This window comes from Rhincodon typus, chromosome 3 (assembly GCF_021869965.1).
Source record: "Rhincodon typus isolate 14 chromosome 3, sRhiTyp1.1, whole genome shotgun sequence".
Lineage (NCBI taxonomy): Eukaryota > Metazoa > Chordata > Chondrichthyes > Orectolobiformes > Rhincodontidae > Rhincodon > Rhincodon typus.
This window is the reverse complement of record NC_063334.1, coordinates 24,348,179-24,374,265: the sequence shown is the minus strand read 5'-3', so window position 1 is coordinate 24,374,265 and position 26,087 is coordinate 24,348,179. Positions and strand designations below refer to the sequence as shown.

The following is a 26,087-nucleotide window of genomic DNA, read 5'->3' as shown; positions in this document are numbered from 1 at the left end:
CAATGATCTTCCCCCTCGATGATCCTCACCCTCACCCTCAAAGATCCCCCCCCTCACCCTCAATCCCCTCCCCCTCAATGATCCTCCCCCTCCTTTTGCCTGCCATCATCCCCCTCCCCAATCACCCTGTCCTCCATCAATCACTTTCCCCATTCCCCATCAGTCTGTCCCTTTAGCAACATCACCCTTTTTTTTTATTTATTCATTTTGTTGTGGGATGTGAGCATCGCTGGCTGGGTAGCATTTATTGACTGCCCCTAGTTGCCCTTGAGAAGGTGGTGGTGAGCTGCCCTCTTGAACTGCTGCAGTCCACCTGCAGTGGGTTGATCTACAATGCCATTAGGGATGGAATTCCAGAATTTTGACCCGGCGCCGGTGAAGCATGGCAATATATTCCCAAGTCAGAATGGTGTGTGGCTTGGAGGGGAACTTGGAGGTCATGATGGTCCGATATATCTGCTGCCCTTGTCCCTCTAGCTGTAATTGGTCATGGGTTTGAAAGGTGCTGTCTGAGGATCTTTGGTGAATCTCCCCCCTCTACTCACCCTGCCCCACCCCCCCACCAGCACCTTCCCCAAGTTGATTGCCCTGCCCAGCACCTTCCTGCTGCCTTCCTGCCCTCGTGTCCTCTCACTGCAACCAGCAAGCCAAAAACTCCCCTTGCCCCTAACCTGCACCCTAGCTCTGTTTCAATCATCTAGAGTTCAAGAAGGCAATTCACCATCACCTCAGCGGCAGCCAAGGATGGGCAAAAAATGTTGGCCCACATCTCATGAATGTATTTTTAAAAAATGCTCCACCTCCATAACCCACCCACCCTCATTCCATCCTCTGAAAGCCCCTAAAACCTCGCATGCTTCCAACTACCTCACCATCCCTGCACTGACTAACCCCATGCCCCGTATTACCTATCCAATCCCTCCCCCATCTAATCCTCTCCAGTCCCTAATTTCCAATGTAGAGCGTGATGCACTTTCAGGGGAATGTAGCAGGTTTCTGGTGCTGAGACTGGCTGAGACTGAGACTACTGTAATGAGGAGTACATCAGGTTCCAAGTGGTCAGTGGTGACTGGGGACTATCTAGTCAGAGGCACAGACAGACGTTTCTGTGGCCGACAGCGAGACATGACAATGGTGTGTTGCCTCCCTGGTGCCAGGATCAAGGATATCTCGGAGAGGGTCCAGAATATTCTCAAAAACGAGAGGGACCATTAGAAGTTTGTCATACACGTTGAAGGACTGGTGCAGTTGGGAAAAGGAGCAAGTCAAACAGTCAGGGCAGGGAGGAACAAAGCAGAGAACAAGGTAGGACAGATAATTAAACTGCATTTATTTCAATGCAAGAAGCCTGACACGTAAAGCAGATGAACTCAGGGCGTGGTTGGGAGCATGAGACTGGGATATCATAGCAATTACAGAAACATGGCTCAGGGATGGATAGGACTGGTAGCTTAATGTTCCAGGGTATAGATGTTATTGGAAGGATAGAAAGGTGAGCAGGATTGTCGGGTGAGTGGCATTTTTGATTAGGGATAACATGATGTCTGTACTTAGGGAGGATATTCATGGGAGTACGTCCAGTAAAGTTATTTGGGTGAAACTTAGAAGTAATAAAGGGATGATCACCTTACTGAAATTGAGAAGCAAATTTATAAGCAGGTCTCAGTTACCTGTAAGAATAATTGGATGGTAATGGTAAGAGGATTTTAACTTTCCAAACATAGATTGGGACTTCCATAGTGTTAAGGGCTTGGATGGAGAGGAATTTGTTAAGCGTGTAAAGAAAATTTTCTGATTCAGTATGTGGATGTATTTACTGGAGAAGGAGCAAAACTTGACCACTTTTGGGAAATAAGGAAGGGCAGGTGACTGAGGTGTTAGTGGGGGAGCAGTTTGGGGCCAGTGACCATAATTTTGTTAGTTTTAAAATAGTGATGTAAAAGGATAGACAGGAACTAAAAGTTAAAGTTCTAAATTTTGAATTTGAAGGCCAATTTTGAAGATGTTAGACAAGAATTTTCGAATGTTAACTGGGGACAGATATTCGCTGGTAAATGGATGGCTGGGAAGTGGGAAGCCTTCAAAAATGAGACAGCAAGAGACCAGAGACAGTATGTTCCTGTTAGGGTGAAGGGCAAGGCTGGTAGATGTAGGGAATGCTGAAAGATGAGAGAAATTGAGGTTTTGGTCAAGAAGAAGAAGGAAACATATGTCAGATGTAGACAGCAGGAATCAAGTGAATCCATAGAAGAGTATATTGCAGTAGGAATATACTTAAGAGGGAAATCGAGAGGACAAAGAGGGGACATGAGATAACTTTGTCAAATAGTGTTAAGGAGAATTGAAAGGGATTCTACAGATACATTAAGGACAAAAAGGTAACTGGGGAGAGAATAGGGCCCCTTTAAATATCAGCAAGGCTGTCTATGTGTGGAACCACAGGAGATGGGGGAGATACTAAATGAGTATTTAGCATCCGTGTTTACAGTGGAGAAGGATATGAAAGATAGAGAACTTGGAGGAATAAATAATGACATCTTGAAAAATGTCCATATTACAGAGGAGGAGGTGCTGGACGTCTTAAAAAACATAAAGGTGGATAAATCCCGGGGCCTGATCAGGTGTATCCTGGAACTTTGCGGGAAGTTAGGGAAGTGATTGCTGGGCCCCTTGCTAAGATATTTGCATCATCAATAGCCACAGGTGAGGTGCCGGAAGACTGGAGGTTGGCTAATGTGGTGCCAGTATTTAAGGTTATAAAGAAAAGCCAGGGAACTATAGACTGGTGAGCTTCACATCAGTGGTGGGCAAGTTGTTGGAGGAAATCCTGAGGGACAGGATTTACATGTATTTGGAAAGGTAAGGACTGATTAGGGATAGTCAACATCGTTTTGTGCATGGGAAATTGTGCCTCACTAACAAAATTGACTTTTGTGAAGAAGTAATGAAGAGGATTGATGAGGGTAGAGCTATGGACGTTATCTATCTGGACCTCAGTAAGGCGTTCGACAAGGTTGCACATGGTAAATTGGTTAGCAAAGTTAGATCACATTGAACTACAGGGAGAGCTAGCCATTTGGATACAGAACGGGCTTGAAGGTAGGAAACAGAAGGTATGGTGGGGGGTTGCTTTTTAGACTGGAGGCCTGTGACCAGCGGTGTGCCACAAGGATCGGTGGGGTCCAGTGCTTTTCATCATTTATGTAAAATGATTTGGATGTGAACACAGGAGGTATGGTTAATAAGTTAGAGGATGACACCAAAGTTGGCAGTGTAGTGGACAGCGAAGAAAGTTACCTTGGAGTACAGCGGGACCTTGATCAGATGGGCTGGTGGGCTGAGGAGTGGCAGATGGAGTTTAACTTAGATAAATGTGAGGTGCTGCATTTTGGAAAGGCAAATCAGGGCATGACTTATACTTTTAAAGGTAAGGTCCTGGGGAGTTTTACTGAACAAAGAGACCTTGATGTTCAGGTTCATAGTTTCTTGAAAGTAGAGCCGCAGGTAAACAGGATAGTGAAGAAGGTGTTTGGCATGCTTGCCTTTATTGGTCAGTGTATTGAGTATAGGAGTTCGGAATTAAATGTTGCGGCTGTACAGGATATTGATTAGGCCAGTTTTCAAATACTGCGTTCAGTTCTGGTCTCCCTGCTATGGACGGATGTTGTGAAACTTGAAAGGGTTCAGAAAAAATTTACAAGGATGTTGCCAGGCTTGGAGGGTTTGAGCTGTCAGGAGAGGCTGAATAGGCTGGGCTATTTTCCCTGGAAAGTCAGAGGCTGAGGGGTAACCTGATAGAAGTCTATAAAATCATGAGGGGCATACATAGGGTGAATAGCTAAGGTCTTTTCCCCAGGGCAGCGGACTCCAAAACTAGAAGCTATAGGTTTAAGGTGAGAGGGGAAAGATTTAAAAGGGACCTAAGGGGCAACTTTTTCATGTAGAGGATGGTGCATGTATGGAATGAGCTGCCAGAGGAAGTGGTGAAGGCTGGTGCAATTACAACATTTAAAAGGTATCTGGAAGGGTACATGAATAGGAAGGGTTTAGAGGGATATAGGCCAAAGCTGGCAAACAGGACTAGATTAATTTAGGATATCTGGTTAGCATGGACGAGTTGGACCAAAAGGTCTGTTTCGATGCTGTACAGCTTTATGACTCTGCTGTCTTGCTCCTCCACTTTCCCTCCTTCCTCCTCTCTCCCCACAACCTCCACACCCCCTTCCTCCACCCAACGCTGTCCACCACCAACACCCCCACTATGTCCGTCACCAGCCCTCCTACTCACCTATACTCCCCAGGCCTCTCCATTCTCTGTGCCTCCACAACTGATGCTTCTGCTGAAACCATCTCTCTTGCATTCCATGTATCCCCCCAACCCTGCAGCCCTTGAGCACACTGTCACTGTCCCTTTACTCTTTGCCCCCAACCTCCAACTCCACCCAGACAGGTTGTTTGAGAATCTGGAAAATAGAAAGTTAGAGATAAAACGATGGAGGAATGCCTAACTGAAACTGCTCATAACATGGTAATGTTCTGTTTCTTTCCAGATATCTCCTGGAACAGCAAGGCCTGGAACTCGTGGTGGCCCTGTAATGGCTGGAGGTGTGCTTTCTGCTCAGATTAAAGTTGCAGATCGTCCTGTAACTCAGCAGGGTTTGAGTGGAATGAAAACTGGAATGAAAGGTATGTGCAAGTTGTTCCCTATCATTTTTTAAATAATCTACAAAGCTAATCATTTACATCTCGGAAAATAGATGAAGTTCAACACAGATAAATCAGAATACAATTTGATGGGAAGAATGGGAAGATCAGTTATAATTGGAAGATGCAAATCTAGGTTGGGTAGAGGAACAAAAATACCTCATCACTGAAATATATCAATCATTAAAAGGTACGCACTCATAAGCACAAATTACTGTGCATGCTGGAGATCTGAAATAAAGGCAAAGTACTGGGGACACACTGGCAGAATGGAGTGCAAAACAGAGTTCAGGTTTCAAGTCTAATGTGACTCTTCAGAACCTGAAGTTTGACAGGACTGTGTTTGATATCATAATTTCTAGGGGTTAGGTTGATGCCTGGTGGTCTGACTGGTTTCCTTTCTATGAAATGTTTTAGTGGTTTGATACAACTGAATGGCATGCAAAGCCAGTTCATTGGGGGCTATTAAAAATAAACCACATTGCTGTGGGTCTGGCTTCTCGTGTAGGCCAGAGTAGGTAATGCAAGTGGGTTCCTTTCCCTGAAGAACGTTAACAAATAAGGTTTCTTTTTAATGACAATCAACAATGATTTCATGGTCATCACTAGACTCTTGATTTCAATTTGCATAAATTCACATTTTAACATCTGCCATTTTGGGATTCAAACCTGGGTCTGTAGATTACTACTCAAACGACAATACCACAACAACATGTCCTCCCTGATAAGTGTTTTTAAAATTGTCAATTATTTTGATAAACTGGATACAGAGAGAGTGGCCCACATTTTCTGCTGTGTCATAATGCCCTTTTCCAACCCAGACGAACATTATATAGTTAGTTACCTTGGATTTTATGGACCTTGTTTTCCAATGTAGGATCCAACAGGACTCACCAAGTGCAAGAATCCTAACAGAGCTGCGCAGAGATTCTTTAAGGAAGCTACAGCCTTTATTGAGGCAGTTGTTGTTATATTCTGATGAGTAAACAGTTCAATTGCCCAAAACCTCTTTGAGAAGCTATAGAGAGAAGGTGTGGACGTAGGATGGGTCAGTGGAAGGGTTGAGTTGATGGGTGTGGTGGACAATGGTTGGCTACAGAGGGGTGGCAAGAACTGCAGATGCTGGAGTCACAGTCGATCGTGTGGAGCTGGAGGAACACGGCAGGTCAGTCAGCATCAGAGGAATAAGAGAGTCGAAGTTTTGGGGCTAGATGACTGAAACGTTGACTGTCCTACTGCTCTGATGCTACCTGACCTGTGTTCCTCCAGCTCCACACTGTATCAGCAATGGAGGGATGTTATTTGGAGGGTTGGGCTGTGTGGGAAGGGGTGGATAGAAGCATTAGAACTGGTTTTAATCCTTTTAACATTTCCTGGGTAATTATCAAGTCATAATCACAAGTCATACCTAACAGACAATGTCCCAGACACCACCATCGCTATCCCTGGATACGTCCTGTCCCACCAGCAGGACAGACCCAGCAGAGGTGGTGGCACAGTGGTATACAGTCCAGAGGGAGTTGCTGTGGGAATCTCAACATTGACTCTGCACCCCATGAAGTCTCATGGCTTCAGGTTAAACATGGACAAGGAAACCTCCTGCCACATGCTTCCTCAGCTGATGAATCAGTACTGTTCCATGTTGAACAACAGTTGGAGGAGGCACTGAGGGTGGCATAGAGACAAAATGTATTCTGTGTGGGGATTTCAATGTTAACAAGCAAGAGTGGCACTGCAGTAGCACTAATGGTCAAGCTGGTTGGGCCCTAAAAGACATGGCTGCTAGACTGGATCTGCAGCAGCTCAAGAGGAAACCAACAAGAGGGATAAAACATACTTGACCTTATCCTGACCAATGTGTCGACTGCAGATGCATCTGACCATGATAATATCAGTATGAGTGAGCACCGTACAGTCATGACGGAGTCAAAGTCTCGCCTCCATATTGAGAATACCTTCCGTTATGTTCTATGGCATTATCACTGAACTAAATGGGACAGACTTCAAACAGATCTAGCAACTGAAGACTGGTCATCCATGAGGCGCTGTGGGCCATCAACAGCAGCAGAATTGCACTCCAGCACAATCTGCAACCTCGTGGACCAGCATATCCACTCTGCCATTACTATGAAACCAAGGGATCAACCCTGGTTCAATGGAGAGTGCAGGAAGGCATGCAGGAAGCAGCGCCAGGCATACCGAGAAATGAGTTGTCAACCTGGTGAAGCTACCAGCCAGGACTACTTGCATGCCAAACAGCATTAGCAATAACTGATATACAGAACTAAGCAATCCTAAAACCAATGGATTAGATTTAAGCTCTGCGGTTGTCACACACCCAGTCATGAATGATGGTGGACAACTAAACAACTCGCTGGAGGAGGAGATGCCACAAATATCCGCATCCTCAATGATGGAAGAGCCTAGCACATCAGTGCAAAAGTCAACGTTAAAAAATTTGCAGCACTGTTTAGCCAGAAGTGCCGAGTGGATGGTCCATCTCAGTCTTCTCCAGTGGTCCCCAGCATCACAGATATCAGTCTTCAGCCGATTCAATTCACTCCATATGATATCAAGAAATGGTTGGAGGCACTGGATACTGCAAAGGCTGTGGGCCCTGACAACACTTCCAGCAATAGTACTGAAGACATGTGCTCCAAAACCTGTTGCTCCCCTAGCCAAGCCGTTCCAGTAGAGTTACAACACTGGCATCTATATGACAATGTGGCTAATTGCCCAGGTATGTCCTTTACACTCAAAACAGGACAATCAACCCGATCAATTACCACCTATCAATCTGCACTTGATCATCAGTAAAGTGATGGAAGGTGGCATCAACAGTGCTGTCAAGCAGCACTTATTTGGAATAATAACCTGCTCAATGACATCCACTTTGGGTTCTACCAGAGCCACTCAGGTCCTACCCTCATTGCAACTTTGATTCAAACATGGACAAAAGAGCCAATTTCCAGAGGTGAGGTGAGAGTTACAGCCCTTGACATCAAGGCCACATTCGACCGAGTGTGGCATCAAAGAGCCCTGGCAAAACTGGAATCAATGGGTATCAAGGGGCAAACTCTGTTGGTTGGAGTCATGCTTGGCACATAGGAAGATGGTTGAGGTTGTTCGAGGTTAGTAGTCTCTGTTCCAGGACATCTTTGCAGAAGTTCTTCAGGCAAGTGTCCTATTCCCAATTATCTTTAGCTGCTTCATCAATGAACTTCAGCTGAAGATAATTGGGATTAGAAGTGGGGGTGTTTGTGCAATCATCGATGTTCACCATTCATGACTCCTCAGATAGTGAAGTAGTTCATGTTCAAATGCAACAAGATCTGGACAAATCCAGGCTTGAGCTGACACGTGGCAAGTAACTTTCACGCCACGTAAATGCCAGAGACAATCTAACCACCGCCCTTTGACATTCAGTGGTGTTACTATCACTGAATACCCCACTGATAACATCATTGGGGTTACCATTGACCAGAAACTCAACTGGACCTGCCACATGAACAAAGTGACCAAAAGCTCTGAGACTAGGATTACTGCAGCAAGTAACTCACTTCCTGAATCCCCAAAGCCTGTCCATCATTTACAAGACACAAGTCAGGAGTGTGATGGAATACTCCCTACTTGCCTGGATGGGTGCACCTTCAACAACACTCAAAAAGCTTGACACCATCCAGAACAAAGCAGCCAGCTTGATTGGCACCACTTCCACAAGCAGCCACTCCCTCCACCATAAATGCTTAATACACACTGCTGATACTATCTACAAGATGCACTGCAGAAATTCACCAAAGATCTTTAGGCAGCACCTTCCAAACCTATGACCACTTCCATCTAGAAGGACAGGGACACTTACTATCACCTGCAAGGTCCCTTCCAAGCCACTTACTATCCTGACTTGGAAATATTTCACCATTTCTTCAGTGTCGCTGGGTCAAAGTCCTGGAATTCCCTTCCTAAGGGCATTGTGGATCAACCTACAGTGCTTGGAGTGGTTCAAGAAGGCAGCTCATCACCACCTTACCAAGGGTAACCAGAGATGGGCAATAAATGCTGGCCAGCCAGCAACACCCACATCCCGCGAATGAAGAAAATTTGCTATGATTGCATTTTAACTCCATACCTCTTAAGCTTTTAGTTTGCTTTATAAGCATTAGGCTATCATATCTTGACAGTGAAAATTTTGTAAGATTATTTTGTTTCTATTTTAGTTGATGTAGGCTGAAGTCTTGTAAATGATCACTTTATAATTCTGAGTGCTATTTATTTTAAGTATTGTGTACAGTCACAATCATTACACTATCAGAACAACTTGATTGCACTGGTGAGGGATGCCTGGGATGAAAAGTCTGTTATGAGGGAAGACTGTATAGGTGGGTTTGTTTTCCTTGGAGTAGAGGAGGCTGACGAACGGATCTAATCGAGGTATACAAATGTCAAATCGTGTTCAATAACAACCGAGATCGGTGAGTGACGAAAATAGCCTGTTTATTGAGCACCCACAGTGGCACAGTTTGAGGCGGCGATGGAATCCAAACTACAGTTTTACAGTAACCTCTTTTATTCACAGTTTTTACATACATTAAAATTTTAGCACTATGGTGTCACATAGATGTATCTATTGTACACAAGTCTGTGTGACATCTGTCCTGGGGAAACAGGAGATAGTTTAAGCACTTGCTAAATGCTGGCTGTTACTCCTGATTGGATTAGAATGTCTGTCCTGTCTGAGCTTGCGTAATTAAGTGGTATTAGTCCTTTTGTCTTTAAAGTTAATAATGTTAGTGGAAATACTAGGCCTGTATGATCTAAATCAGTGAGAAATTATACATGTACTAAATAAAAGTATAGAGGAAATTAAACTGTTCTCCTGCAGCTGGTTCGTGAGATTTCATTTACTATTGCTGGTCTTTGACAGTTCCTACACATACATTCATACAGTTTCACGGAAGCGCCATTTTGATAGTAAGTTTCTTAAAGGGGGTAGTGGCCCTATTTAATATGTGTTTAGGAAGAATAAATCCGTACGTTATTACAAGATGGTATTCCTAAATAAAAGTTAGAAACGGGAATTACAATGTGTTACAAAGTTGTGTAGAGTGTTCATGAACTGGAAGGCAGGGAGTTAAATAAAATTTGTTGGTAAAACTGATCGTGGGGAAAAAAAAGAGTTCAGTGGTCCCTTTAAGAACTTGTGCTTTGTGCTTGGAAGTTTAAAAATGCAGATCCATGCAGAGTGCCCAAACGGAAACATTTTGTGTCGAACAGCCAAGCAGCATTTTTTCCAAGCCAACAAGCTTGAATTTGGTCAATTAAATTAAACAAAGCACCTAGATACAGAAAGCCAATTGAATTTAAATCGGATGGCGTTGACAACCTGAAATCAGTCACATAAGAATTTGATCATGTCATTACGGGTATATAAGACAAGGGCATTTGGAAAATCTGCCACCTGCCAGAGTTAGCACTATTCCGCTCTCGGAGAAAGCCCATCTAATTAATCAAAGGTACCACCGTATTTTAGCTCAAAGTCCTCATTGAAGAAATTGTAGAAATAAAAGCCCTGACAGCAGAATTAGCGGAAGAAAGGTGTTTGTAAGAGACCGGAGATGACAGAAGATTCTAGAAGACAGTCTGTGCGAATTTGGAGAGATTAAGTTATAATTTATTGCTTCTTATTAATTGGATTTATATTAGTGGGACTTGTCTTTATTTAAACAGCATTCCAGTAGAATTTAGAGCAATTAGGGAGTAATTAGTAGTCTAAGGGGGAATTGTTGGTTTATTAGTAATTTTGTTAATTTGTTCATTGTTGGGTTAAATAAATAAATTGTTCTTGTTACCTGCACAATGGATATCAGGGATTTTCTGTCTTTTAACCACTCATTTAATTGATTACGAGGGGAAGAACAAGCTTCTCTGGGTGTTTTGGGGGCATTTAGAGGGGAGCCCCTAATCCTGTCATAACAGATTGGGGCAACAAGGTGTAGAGCTGGATGAACACAGCAGGCCAAGCAGCATCAGAGGAGCAGGAAAGCTGATGTTTTGGGCCTACACCCTTCTTCAGAAATGCTGCTTGGCCTGCTGTGTTCATTCAGCTCTCCACCTTGTTGTCTCAGATTCTCCAGCATCTGCAGTTCCTACTATCTCCATAACAGATTGGGGCTTGTGTTCTAGTTTAATTATCAGAGGGGTTCAGCTATTCCCCCTTTGTAATGCAATACTATAGAAATAGCTAGTGTATGAGGAAATTTCAAACAGATGAAAAAACAGTGGACTGTAGGGACATGCTGGTGGAGGAAACTTTTTGATGTCCTGCAGCCTGTTCAGGTTCCAAGAAGCAGTTACTAAAGGTTAATTAACATTAGAATCTTTCCATAGTTTCGAGTGAGCTATGGAGACATAATGGCGGGGATGGCATTGTTCTGAGTAGATTACAGAATTAACACTTATTCAGGGGTAGCCTTTGATACAGAGAAGAGATCCAAACACTGCTTGCAGCCTGGGGCCGATCAGAATTGGAAGCTGTAAAGAAACAGTAATGGGTTGTCAGCCTAGGAAGGGATGTTTAATTTCGTTTATCTTGTAAGGTAAAATGCACTACACAAGCACGGTTTTATGAATGAATGAATGAATGAATGAATGGAAACACAGTATAGTAAACAAAGAGCACTTGCATACAACATCTCTCACAAAATTAAGAGAGGAATAGACAGAGTAGATCATGAAAATCTGTTCCCCGTGGCAGACATGTCTGAGATCAGAGGGCATAGTTTAAGGTATGGAGCAAGCAGTTTAGCAGAGATCTGAGAAAAACAAATTTCACCCCGACTGTGGTAGAAATTTAGAGCATGCTGCCTGAGAGGGTGGTGGAGGCAGGTACTTTCGCAACTTCTCAGAAGCATCTGGATGAGTACTTAAAATGTTAGGAGATAGTAGGCTATGCACCAAGTACAGGTAAATGGGATTAGCGTAGTTTGGTGCTGTTGGTCAGCATAGACATGGTAGGCTGAAGGGCCTGTTTCTGTGAGGTGTGACTCTAACTCTGTAACTCTATTTACAGGCCCTCATCGTCAGATTCTCGATAAATCCTACTTTCTTGGATTGCTCAGGTGGGAAGATTAATATTTTTAATGAATACAAAAAGTCCAATATTAACTCTGTGGAACTGGATCTTTAAACATCACATTTTACGCATCATGAGCCACTTATTTCCACTTGTTGCTATAGTTGCTCTGCTACTTCAACTCTCATAAATGTCTTTGCACTTCCAAACTCCCACCACTAGAATTTGTATCTTCTTTCCATTGACTCCAGCTTGTCCAAAACCTTGCCACTTGTCTTATGTCTTGGTTCCCAATCCTTCAGGTCCACACTTGCTCTCAGCCTTGCTGACCTTCACTGGCTTCACATGCATTCAATCTAAATCCTCAAACTTGTCTTTTAAGTTTTTTCAATGTTTCTGTCCAGCTAAGTAACTCATTTTAGAGTCATGGAGCTGTACACCATGGAAACAGACCCTTTGGTCCAACTTGTCCATGCCGAACAGATATCCTAAATAAATCTAGTCCTGTTTGACAGCATTTTGCCCCTATCCCTTGAAACCCTTCCTATTCATATACCCATCCAGATGCCTTTTAATTGTACCCGCCTCCACCACATCCTCTGACAGCTCTTTCTATAAATACACCACCCTCTGCATGAAGAAGTTACCCCTTAGGTCCCTTTTAAATCTTTCCCCTCTCACCTTAAACCTGTGCCCTCTACTTTTGGACTCCCCACTCCGGGGAACAGACCTTGTGTATTCACCCAGTCCCTGTCGCTCACGATTTTATAAACCTCTAAACGGTCACCTTTTGCCTCCAACGTTCCATGGAAAATAGCCCCAGTCCATTAAGCCTCTCCCTATAGCTCAAGCCCTCCAACCCTGGCAACATCCTTCTAAATCTTTTCTGAACCCTTTCAAGTTTCACAACATCATTCCTATAGCAGGGAGACAAGAATTGCATGCAGTATTCCAAAAGTGGCCTAACCAATACCCTGTATAACCGCAACATGACCTCCCGACACCTATACTCAATGCACTGACCAATGAAGGCAAGCATACTAAATGCCTTCTCCACCATCTAGTCTACCTGCGACTTCCACTTTCAAGGAACTATGAACCTGAACTCCAAGGTGTCTTTGTTCAGCAACACTGTCCAATACCTTACCATTAAGTGTATAAGTCCTGCCCTGATTTGCCTTCCCAAAATGCAGCATCTCACATTTATCTAAGTTAAACTTCATATGCCACTCCTCAGCCCATTGGCCCATCTGATCAAGGTCCCGTTGTATTTTGAGATAACCTTCTTCACTGTCTTCTACACCTCCAATTTTGGTTTCATCTGCAGACTTACTAATCATACTTCCTCTGTTCACATCCAAATCATTTTATATAAATGATGAAAAGCAGTGGACTCAGCACTGATCCTTGTGGCACACCGCATGTCACAGGCCTCCAGTCTGAAAAGCAAACCCTCACCACCACCCATTGTCGTCTACCTTCGAGCCGGTTCTGTATCCAAATGGCTAGCTCTCCCTGTATTCCATGTGATCTAACCTTGCTAACCAGTCTGCCATGTGCATTCTTGTCAAACGCCTTATTGAAGTCCAGGTAGATAACATCCACAGCTCTACCCTCATCAATCCTCTTCGTTCTTCAAAAAACTCAATTACATTAGTGAGACACGATTTCCCACATACAAAGCCCTGTTGACTATCCCTAATCAGTCCTTGCGTTTCCAAATATATGTAAATCCTGTCCCTCAGGATTCCCTCCAATGATGTGCCCACTACCAATGTCAGGCTCATTGGTTATAGTTCCCTGGCTTTTTCTTACCACCTTTCTTAAATAGTGGCACCACGTTGGCCAACCTCCAGTCTTCCGGCACCTCACCTGTGGCTATCAATGAACAAATACCTCAGCAAGGGGTCCAGCTATCATTTCCCTAGCTTCCCACAAATTTCTAGGGTACACCTGATCAGGTGCCAGGGATTTATCCACTTTTATGTGTTTTAAGACGTCAGCACCACATCCTTTGTAATATGGACATTTTTCAAGATGTAGCTATTTATTTCCTCAAGTTCTATATCTTCTATATCCTTTTCCACAGAAAACATTGATGCAAAATTCTAGTTCAGTATCTTCCCCAATTTTCTGCAGTTCCGCACATAGGTGGCCTTTAAGGGGCCCTATTCTCTTCCTAGTTACTCTTTTGCCCTCAATGTATTTGTAGAATCCCTTTGGATTCTCCTTAACCCTATTTGCCAAAGCTATCTCATGTCCTCTTTTTGCCATCCCGATTCCCTCTTAAGTATACTTCTTACTGCCTTTATAATCTCCTAGGGATTCACTCGATCCCTGCTGTCTATACCTGACATATGCTTCCTTTTTATTCTTGACAAAACCTCAATTTCTCTAGTCATCCAGCATTCCCTACATCTACCGGCCTTGCCCTTGAACAACAGGAACGTGCTGTCTCTGCACTCTCATTATCTCATTTTTTGAAAGCTTCCCATTTACCAGCCGTCCCTTTACCTGTGAACATCCGCCCCCAATCAACTTTTCAAAGTTCTTGCCTCATACTTTCAAAATTGGCCTTCCTCCAATTTACAACCTTAACTTTTAGATCTGGTCTATCCTTTTCCATTACTATTTTAAAAGTAATAGAATTATGGTCACTGGACCCACAGTTCTCCCGCACTGACACCTCAGTCACCTGCCCTACCTTATTTCCCATGAGTAGGTCAAGTTTTGCTTCTTCTCTAGTAGTACATCCACATCCTGAATCAGACAATTTTCTTGTACAGACTTAACAAGTTCCTCTCCTTCCAAGCTTCTAACGCTATAGTAGTCTCAAGCTATGTCTGGAAAGTTAAAATCCCCTACCATAACTACCATATTACTGTTACAGATAACTGAGATTTTCTTACAAATTTGTTTCTCGTTTTCCCACTGACTATTGGGGGTTTTATCATACAATCCCAATAAGGTATCATCCCTTTCTTATTTCTACGTTCCTCCCAAATAACTTCCCTAGACGTATTCCCAGGAATATCCTCCCTGAGTACAGCTATAATGTCATCCCTTATCAAAAATGCTACTCCCCATCTTCTCTTGCCCCACCCCCCGTTTCGATCCTTCCTGTAGCATCCATAACCTGGAACATTAAGCTGACAGTTCTGTCCATGTCTGAGCCACGTCTTTGTAATCGTTATGATATCCCAGTCCCATGTCCATCTGCCTTACCTGTTAGGCCTCTTGCATTGAAATAAATGCAGTTCAATTATCTGTACTACCTCGTTCTCTGTTTTGTTCCTGCTTGCCCTGACTGTTTGATGTGCACCTTCTCCCAACTGTACCAGAGTCAGACTGATTTATTTCCTCACAATCTCTGTGGGATCCCCTCCACCACCACCCCCCGCCCCCCACCTTACTGTTTTAAATCCTCCTGAGCTTCTCTCGCAAATCTCTCCACCAGTCCTCTTCCAAAATTCAGGTGCAATCAGTCCTTCTTATATAGGCCACTGCTGCCCCAGATGAGATTTCAATTATTCAAAAATGTGAATCCTTCTCCCCTACACCAGCTCCTCAGTCACGTATTCATCTGCTTTATCCTCATGTTCCTACCCTCACTAGCTCGTGGCACTGGGAGTAATTCAGATATTACTACCCTCAAGGACCTACTTTTTAAATTCCTGCCTATCTCCCTATATTCTCTCCTCAGAATCTCGTCCTTTTCTCTTCCTAGGTCATTAGTTCCATTGTGTACAATGACCGCCTGCTGGTCCCTCTCCCCTTTAAAAATATTCTGCACCCTCTCTGAGATATCGTTGATCCTGGCACCAGGGAGGCAACATACCATTCTGACATCTCGTTGTTGGCTGCAGAAACGTCCGTCTGCCTCTGACTAGAGAGTCCCCTATTTCAATCAATCGCTTGGAACTTGACATGCCCCTCATTACATTAGAGCCAGTCTCAGTACCAGAAACCTGGCTGTCAGTGCTAGATTCCGCTGAGATTCCATCACCCCCTATATTTTCGAAAACAGCATACTTGTTTGAGATGGGGACAGCCACAGGAGACTCCAGACACCCGGCCTTCCTCTCCTTCCTTTCATGGTGGTAACCCATCTACCTGACTGTATCTGTGGTTTTTCTCTCTCCCTGCAACTGCCATCCGTCACACCCCCTAGCTTCTGTAAATTCCTCATTGCGTGTAACTGCTGCTCTGACCAATCCATGCGATCTGATGTGTTTGGTTACAAATCCTACTTCTTGAAGACATAATCATCAGTGACATGAAAACTTTCCCTAATCTCCCACATCCGACGGGAAGAGCACAGCACTATACTAAATGCCATCTTAGCACCTTAACGATCTACACACCCAGAAAAAAGCCCAGTCTTACTTCTCTAAAAGCATTGCTTCAGGCTAGCCTAATACATATGTTTTATATTTTAAAGTTTAATCAAGAGATGGATCTGAATAACAACGTATAATCAAAAAAGAACCCACTCTACTTACTATTGTAGATTTGCAAAAAGAAAACAGTAAGGTTACAGTTTAAAACTAGCTACTTAGCTGCTCCCCTGGTGTGAGCTTCCCTACATAGGTTTTTCCAAGGTCACCTGTGAATTTTGCTGTTTGTTTATTTTTCTTAGACAAACTCTGATGTCCAGAGATACTTGAAACTAAACAGCAGAGGCAGTCAGCTGTGAAGGTTCACTGCTGGGTCAGACAGCTGTGTAGGTTTATTTCTCTATTTATTTCACTTCCTATGTGGTCACTGCCTTTATCTCTCTTCCTCCTTTTTAAAAGTGCTATTGTTTTGATCTTTTTGAACTAATTATTTATCTGATTCCAGAATTCCCTTTTAAAATTCCTTCACCTTCCCAATGGTGGTAAAGTTACAATGCCTTTGTTTTATTTTCAACAGCTTCCTTCCTGAAACTTTTCATTTCCCTGTCCACCATTTAAAAGCCTTCTCCACATCCATGTTTTCACCATGTTCTCTAACCTTGTCCTAATCTTTCATAGACAGGTGGATGTATATAGTGCAGATGGAGGCCACTTGGGCCATAGTGTTCTTACTGATCAACAAAGATGTGACTACACTAATCCTTTTTTTCACCTTTTGGCCTATAACCCTAGAGGCCATGGCAATGCAAGTGAATATCTATAAATTGATTAAATGTTCCAAGAATATCAGACCCACCCATCTTTTGAGACAGAAAGTTCTGGACTTCCTCTATGATCTGAGTGAGAAGAATTTATTCTCAATTCTCCTCTTAGCCTTCTACCTCTTAGCTTAACGATATGCTCCTGGTTACTGACCCTCTTCTAATAGAAAAAATGTCCCATCTATGCCCCCCATGATCTTATACACTTCTACCAGGCCCCCTCTTTAACCTTCACAATCCCAAGAAAAATAACACCAGCCTATTCAACCTTTCATCATAGCTCAGACTGTCCAGCCCAGGCAGCATCCTTTTAAATCTCCTTTGTCCTATCTCTAGTACAGTCACATGTTCCTAGTTACAGGGAAATGGGATATACCTGATTTTGCATTTCTTTAGTCCATGTTTAATTATGCTATTGTTTCTGTCTTATTGTGTGAATCTTACCTGGAATATTTTTGTACAGAGCCAAAATAAATGAACTTACAACAGAAGTCAGCAAGCTACAAAAAGAAATTGATACATTTAATCAAGAAAATTCTGTTTATCTATCCTATGAAAAGAGGTAAGTACGTTGTTTCTGCATCTGTACAAATTCCACACACAACAGATGAAATACTGGTATTCATTCTTAACTGCCTTTCATGTTTTGCAACAGGGCTGAAGCTTTGGCAGTGGAAATAAAAGATTTGCAGGGGCAACTAGCAGACTACAATATGGTGGGTGTAACTGTTAAATTGACTTTACACATAGATAGGTAGTATTGAGAACTAAGTAACAAATTCAGTTTGCAATACCATAATTATTTTAACTGAATTGCAAAAATAAAGCACAATAAATATGAAAAAAAAATGTTTTCTTTAATTTTCTATCGCTAAATTGTAATTTGGTTTTTGTTCAGTGATGATATTCACCTCTGGGACAAGCTCTGTTCTTAGCTTGTATGCTTAAGCCTAGCTCTTCAGTGCAGCACTGAGGGAATACTATGTTGTCACAGATGCCATATTTGAAATGAGACAGTAGGTGGAGTCTCGTATTTGATTTCTCCAGTGAATGTGTGAGATCTTAGTGCGCTATTTGAGAAAGAGAAAGAAATTCCCATGATTTCCTGGCCATTTCCTCAGTCATCTTTATTGAACTAGAAATGATCAAGTCATTATAGTTACTGGTCAGTAAAATTTTGCTAGACATAAATGGAATTCCGTGTTTGTCTACATCAAAATGTTTAAAAAGCTTCATTGGCTTTGAAGCATTTTGATATACTAATCGTACAAAAGGCTCCATTGTTGTCTTTGACATTTCTTGACTTTATCTTGTTCTCTGCCTTTAGTTAGTAGATAAGCTGAATACCAATACTGACATGGAAGAAGTTATGAATGACTATAACATAGTAAGTCTTGTCATTTTCAATAAATTAAATTCTCCTTTTTGTTATCTTCAGAATTTTTTCTATCATTTGCTTGTTCTGCCATAAAACATTACATGCAAAATAAATCCAGCTTTTTGAATTGAATATTTATATGTATTTTCATATTCTTTTTAGCAATTGTAATGAATTTTTGGTAATTGCATTTAAGAAAAAGATATATCCTTGTTTAACTGGGAATGTCAGCTTTGAATTTTATTATTTGGTCTGTTCTGCTTTCCTACTTGATTTCTCATCATATAATGTACCTGTCATAAGAACATAAGAAATAAGAGCAAGTGTAGACCATTCAGTTGCCTGTGACTGCCCCAACTTTCATTAAGATCACAGCTGATCTCTCCAGGTCTCAACTCCTCTTTGTGTTCCTTGCTATATATCGATCTAACTCTTCTTTAAATAATTTCAGTGATCTTGCCTCCAGAACTTTGAGGTAGAGAATTCCAGATATTCACTGCCCTCTGAAAGAAGAAATTCCTGTGAATCTCATTTTTAAATGACTGTTCCCTTGTTCTTTAACCATGTCCCCAGTTCGACATTCCCTGACTAGCGAATACATCTCCTCCCCATCTACCCTACCAAGATCCCTCAGAATCTTATATGTTTCAATAAAATCACCCCTCATTCCCCTAAACTTTAATGGATAAAGGACAAACCTGTTTAACCATTTTCAATAAGTTAACCTCTTCATGTCATGAATGAGTCTAGTGAATCTCTTTTGAATTGTCCCCAATGTCAAGATGTCCTTTCTGAAATACAGGAACCAAAAGTGTTCACACTGCTGCAAGTATGGTCTCATCCTGTACAGTTGTAACAAGACCTCCCAATTTTTAAGCTCTAATCCCCAGCAATAAGGTCCTAAAATTCCATTTGCTACCTTTTGGTCAAATTGATATCATCTTTGAACTCTCTGGGGCTTCATCTTTCTCTTTTTTTTATTTCTTATGTTTTTTTTATTTTTTTTTTTTTTTAAATTTCTGGTTTTGTAATCAAGATGGCTTCAAAGAATGGCAACCTTGTACACTTTTCACAGTACTCATGTATTTCCATACTGAGTGCACATGACAATAAGTTCTAATTCTAATGATTTGCTGCATCTGCACACTAACATTTTGTGTGTCATGCAAAAGAATATCCATATCCCTCTGCACTGCACTTTCTTTTTGAAGTCTCTCTCCATGCAAACATTACTGTGCCTTTTGTTTCTTTCTACCATTGTGCATAGCCCCATACTTTCATACATTAAACTCCATCTGCCAAAGTTTTACTCATTCAATCAACCTAACTATATGCACTTGCAAATCCCTTATGTCTCATCACAACATGCCCTTGTACCTAGTTTTGTATCATCAGCACATTTTGGATACATTATTCTCTGCCCTTCAAAATGTTACTATAGATAGTAAATAATTGAGGCTCTAGGATTGATCCTTGTGGCGCTCTACCAATTACATTTTTCCAGTCTGAAAATGCTCATTAATTCTGACTCTGCCTTTCCTGTGTAACCAATCCTCAGTTCATGCCAATACATTACCCCCAATGCTGTGAGCTCCTATCTTGCATAATATCTTTTATGTGGCCTTATCAAACGTCTTCTGGAAATCCAAATGCACTACATCTCTTGATCAGCATTCCCTCTAATTTTTTATAGCTCTATGGGCTTCTGAGGCCTGTGTGCAGCAGTGACTTCTGGAACCAGAAGTCAGTGCTGCAAACAGCATGCCAATACAGATCGTAGGGCATGGAGCCTTGGACTGGCTGCTTTGCAGCTTAGAGGGAAGGTTGCTGCTTCTGCTTTATTAACTCTGCTTGTTATATTGTCAAAATACTCTGGAAAATTTGTCAGACATGATTTCCCTTTCTCAAAAATATGTTGATTCTATTTGATTACATTAAGGTTTTCTAAATGCCCTGCTATTTCTTCCTTTATAATGGTCTCTGCATTTTCCCAACTACTCTACATGTTAGGCTGACTGGTCTATAGTTTCCTTCTTTTTGTCTTCCTGTCTTCTTAAACAGGGGCATCAGGTCAGTTGTTTTCCAATGTGTTGGAACCCTCCAAGAATCTAATGAGTTCTGCATTACTTTGACCAATGCCCCACTATCTCTGTGGCCACTTACATTAAAACACTTGGAGCAGGCCATCATGTCCTGCTTCCCTTCAGACCCGTTACTGTGTCAAATGCTTTGCCCCATGATAGAGATGGGTACATGGCGTTACTATCCTCCCTTTAGCACTTTGCATGTCTGATGTCTTGAGCATATTTATATTGACATCCACCATGAAGAATGATGGGAAATATTGGTGCAACTTATCCACCATTCCCTTGTTCCTCATTATCAAATCCCTAGTCACGTCCTCCAAAGATCCCAAAAAAAAATTCAATTTAGCTGCTTCTCTTTCTTTTTATATGCCCATAGAAGCTCTTGCTGTTTGTTTTCATATTTCATGCCAATTTATTTTCACATTCCATTTTCTCCATTTTTATTAGATTTTTAGTCATTTGCTACTGGTTTCCAAAATTTAAAAAAAAAGTGCCCATCCTCAGGTCTGTCAATGGTTTACACTGCTTTGCATGCCCTTGTTTTTGGATACTCTCCTTAACTGTCTTTATTAACCATGGGTAGTTCATCCTTTCATCAAGTCATTGTTTTTGACCAGAATAAAATTTTGGTGAGCTGAAATATCTGCATGATCATCTGTCACAGTTCATTTTCTGATCTTCCCATTAGTCTATTTTCCCACCCGCTTTAGACAAATCTTTCTTCATTTGCTTAAATTGTCCTTCTTTGTTGACAACACTGGTTTGAGGCTTGAGTTCCTCTCCCTCAGACTGAAGTTGAATTTCTGCCACGTTGTGGTTGCAACCCCTATAGGGTCCTTAACAATGAAATCTCTTAATAATCTTGCCTCATTACTCGTAGCTACATCTAAAATAGCCTGTTTCCAGGATAGGTTTGCAAAGTACTCTCCAAGAAACAATCCCTGATGCACTCTCCAAACTCATCTTCCACATTACCATGCCCATCTGATTTGGTTCAGTCAATATGCAGATTAAAACCACCCATTACAATTGTAGTGGCCTTCTTGCACACCTCCATTATGTCATGATTTATGCTTTGTCTTACAGTGAGGCAACGCGTGACATTGCCTTGTTGCTTATTTCCACCCAAACTGGTTCCACATCATTCTCTATTATGCTTGTATCACTACTGCCCCATTATTACTTTCTTCTATTAACAAGAGTACTCCACCTCCTTCTCCTTTTTGCCTATTTTTCTAGAATGTTGAATATGTTTGAATATTGATTTCCCTGTTTTCTTCAATGTGCAACCATGCTTCCACAGTAGCAGTCAAGTCTCATTCATTTATTTCTATTTGTGCTGTCAACTCATCTATCTTGTTAGAACTATTTGCATTCATAGAAAGAACATTGAGGTTTGACTTTTTACCATTATTACTTATTCTGGTTCTAATTTCTGCTGCACTCTTCAGTTTATATTTTCTGCTCCTTCCTGTCTCATTTTGATTATTGTTGCCTCTTCACTACTCTGAACCTTTGCTTTTTCAGTTCATTCAATCGAACCCAACTCCCCACTAAAGCCCTATCTGAACCCTAGCCATACAATTTGCCAACTAGTCACAGCATGTATCAATTGAAGCCAATCTCAACAGAACAGCTCTCTTGTTCCCAGAACTGGTGCCAGTGCCCCATGATCTAGAACGCATTTCTCCCACACCAATCTTTGACCTCAGTTGCATCTTTAATCTTATTTACCTTATTCTAATTAGCAATTGGCTCAATATTATCTTTGTGGTTCTGCATTTTAATTAATCTCCTGAAGTGACTTGTTATCCGTCAGCAGAACTGTTTTCCTAGGCTTACCTGTATCATTGGTACATATGTGGACCATGACAACTGGGATCCTTTCCATCCCACTCCAGATTCTTCTCCAGCCCAAAAGAGATGTCATAAACCTTGGCACCTCCTGTAGTATGTGCCTTCATCCACACCAATAGCAAGAACCTTGCAAGAACCAAGGGCACAGGCTGAGGCTCCTCCAAAGCTAAATTTTGGATCCCAATGCCTCACTGTCAACCTTCCTGCCCATGACCAAATCACATTTGATGTAATTAATCTAAGGGGTGTGACTATCTCCTGAAATAATATCTAAGTAACTCCCCCTCTTCCTGATGCATCGCAGTGTCTGCAGCTCTTCACATTTGAGCCAAGGTTTCGCATCCAGCCAACACTTGCTGTTAATGTTGTAACCATGAATCACACCAACATCCTCCAACTCCCACATACTACAGTTGCAAAATGTTGCATGCCCGGCATCTATTCAATTTTCTTATTAACTTGGATGTTAAATATTTAGAAGTGAATTTCCTAACTGTATCTTCAGCTGTAATATCATCTCCTAATTTTAAACCATTTGTCCAATCAAAAGAGACACAGAGGAATGATCCACCAGTCTCCTCAGTAACTCTGTCACCAACTTTGGAATTTGGATTCATGATGTTCATCTTGTATGCACTTGCTTCTCTGGGATCATATCATCTTTAAGTTAATCTATGATGTTGCCTCAATCTACCTCTAAAACCTTCTTTAGTTTGATAGCTTCTCCAACCCAGCAGTACCTGAACTGTGCCTGTAGTCCAAGTCCTCACGTTTTGCTTAGTCTCGTTGTTAAACTTTCAGCTACCTCAGTCCTGCTATTTTTTCTTCTTTCCTAAACTGATTTGGTTCTGCATCTCTCTGTTTTAAAGCCGTCTCAAAAACTGTTTTCTAGTCAGACATGCAGTCATTGCTACAAATGATAAACACACAACATGGTTTGGAATAATCATTCCTTATTTGTTTGAGTAAAGCTACTCGGAATAATACATTCTGTCATTCCATCCATTTAAAATATTAATGTTACATATGATATTGTAATAAAACTGACAATTGTAATAGACTGCTGTTGATTGCTCTTAATGGACAAACAACAATTTGTATTTTAGCTAAAAGCACAGAACGATCGAGAAGCACAGGGTATGGACGTAATTTTTACAGAACGACGAGAGTAAGTAATAAAACTTGTTCAGAATATTGAATGCATAAGGATGACTCTTCAAGCCTGTACTGCCATTTTATGCATCTCAAACATGAATTGAAACAATATCCACAACACTTTGAGAATGGCACTTTCAAATTTTCACTTCTCGTGAAATGTACTTCCTAATTTCACTCTTAAATGCCTTAGTTCCAAGTCATTTTACCATCATCTTTTGAGCAGTGTCAATACTTTAGTAACTATTTATCTGACCTGGAACGGGAGTGTTAGTGCATGATGGGATACTGAGTAAATTGTGGGTATATTCTTTGGCATTTAGAAGAATGAGGATGATTGCCTTGAAACCTACAAGATTCTGAAGGGGCCTTACAGGGTTGTAACTGAGGTTGTTTCCCTTTTTGGGAAATCTATTATATGTGGGTACAGTCTCAGGATAAGAGGCTGATCGGTTAGCACGAAGATGAGGAGATATTTAGTTGAAAGTAATGTGAATGTTTGGAATTCTGTACCCCAGAAGGCTATGAATTTGACGATACGAAGGTGGGTCACGATGTGGACAGTGCGAAGGGCTGTTCTAGGTTACAAAGGGACATTGATAAAATGCAGAGCTGGGCTGAGAAGTGGCAGATGGAGTTTAACCTGAAAAGTGTGAGGTGATTCATTTTGGAAGGACAAACTTGAAAGCAGAATACAAAGTTAACGGAAAGATTCTTGGCAGTGTGGAGGAGCAGAGGGATCTTGGGGTTCATGTTCACAGTTCCCTGAAAGCTGCCATCCAGGTGGATAGAGTTGTTAAGAAGGCGTATGGTGTGTTAGCTTTCATTAATAGAGGGATTGAGTTCAAGAGCTGTGAAATTATGCTCCAGTTATACAAAAGCCTGGTTCGGCCACATCTGGAGTATTGTGTCCAGTTCTGGTCACCTCATTACAGGAAAGATGTGGAAGCGTTGGAAAAGGTGCAGAGGAGATTTACCAGGATGTTGCCTGGAATGGAAGGAAGGTTGAGAGATAGGGCTTTTTTCTTTTGAACGACAAAGGATGAGAGGTGACTTGATAGAGGTGTACAAAATGACCAGAGGTATAGATAGAGTAGACAGCCAGAGACTTTTTCCTAGGGTGGAGGTAGCTTTTACGAGGGGACATAGTTTTAAAGTGAAAGGAGGTAGATATCAGGGAGACGTCAGAGGTAGGTTCTTTACTCAGAGAGTTGTAGGGGCGTGGAATGCATTGCCGGAGAGGGTAGTGGAGTCGGCCTCATTAGGGGCATTTAAGCGGCTATTAGATAGGCATATGGATAATAGTATAAGGTAGCGGTGGAGGTTAGATAGACCTTAGGTTTCGGGTAAAAGTTCGGCACAACATCGTGGGCCAAAGGGCCTGTACTGTGCTGTAATGTTCTATTTTCTATGTTCTATGAATAAGTCAAAGGGTTGTGGATGTTGCATTATGGATTATATTGAAGCCAGAAAGAGATTTTCCAGTCTGTCAGGATAATGGCAAAGGTTGGGAGTGGAGAGAGGCCAAATATCATCCAAGATTGCATTAAATGACATTGTAGGCTTAGCAGGTCTTAGTCTACTTGTGCTGCTATTTCTTGTGTTGTTAAACATCTTAAACTTAAATCATGTTTACGCAAACTGAGCTTAGTTTAAGTACAGTCGGTTCTGCTATAACATAGAAATAATGGGGCCAATAGGAAAAGTGAGGTTAGGGGCAGACCACCAAAAAAAACACTCCAGAATCACTCAAAAGCCTAACACAAAGGTTAGCACAATTTGAATAAAATAATAAAATAAAATAAAATAAAATTTAATAAATAAAAATAAATTTAACACTTTATGTTGGAAAAAATGTCAAGATGACTTGATGGGTAAGGAGGTTGTACTGTATCTCTCACAGGAAGCACTTCAAGACAAAGCCTGCAAAATGATCACATGATGCCAGTGCAGAGACTTTTTCATTGCACGTATTTGCTAACATTGTACGTATTCACGACAAAGCCCGTGAAACGATCATGTGATGTTGACGCATACCCCTCTATGCACCGATGGAATCGCGTTATAGCCAACACAAGTTCGCATTTTAGAAATAGCATTCCCCCATTCGTCGATCGTGTTACAGTCATTTCACATTGACGGAATACATGTTATAGCAGAACTGATTGTGCCAGTTCCAACTGCTGAACTTGTTGGACCCTACACAAAGACCGAATCTACCTTTCCTGAGGTTCAGTAGCTAAAACTGAATGTGGTGCTGTAGACTGATGCTGGTTGCTCTTCAGGTGCATAGGTAGATAAGACTCTAAAATTGATTTACAGAATCCTTGGTTTTGTATCTGAATGTATAGAGTTAATGTTGAACATGTAGAAACACTAAGCTCTAACTAGAGGACTGTGTACATTTTTGTGCAATCTATTGCATGTAAAATGCAAAGCTTCAACAACCTTTTAAAAGCAATTTTTCAAGTTCTGTAATGGCAAATTGTTCATTATCAATACATTCTCTTGACAACAATATCAGCTTTTTTCAACTATATTGTGTTTTGGAACATTGCACTCAAATAACACGTTAGAATTCAAATATAGTAGGAACTGCAGATGCTGGAGAATCTGAGGTAACAAGGTGTAGAGCTGGATGAACACAGCAGGCCAAGCAGCATCAGAGGACAGGAA

The 26,087-nt window shown here is 41.6% G+C and overlaps 1 protein-coding gene across 1 annotated transcript in view; it reads left to right on the top strand.

Moving 5' to 3' along the window:
- The window catches only part of ift74 (intraflagellar transport 74), a 125,536-nt gene that overhangs the window by 396 nt on the left and 99,053 nt on the right, over positions 1–26,087 (top strand). The window contains exons 2-7 of the mRNA XM_048595011.1: positions 4,551–4,686; positions 11,774–11,822; positions 17,398–17,496; positions 17,590–17,650; positions 18,262–18,321; positions 23,363–23,424. Of these exons, the coding sequence (XP_048450968.1) occupies positions 4,551–4,686; positions 11,774–11,822; positions 17,398–17,496; positions 17,590–17,650; positions 18,262–18,321; positions 23,363–23,424 (467 nt within the window). The remainder of the gene's footprint in view (positions 1–4,550; positions 4,687–11,773; positions 11,823–17,397; positions 17,497–17,589; positions 17,651–18,261; positions 18,322–23,362; positions 23,425–26,087) is intronic.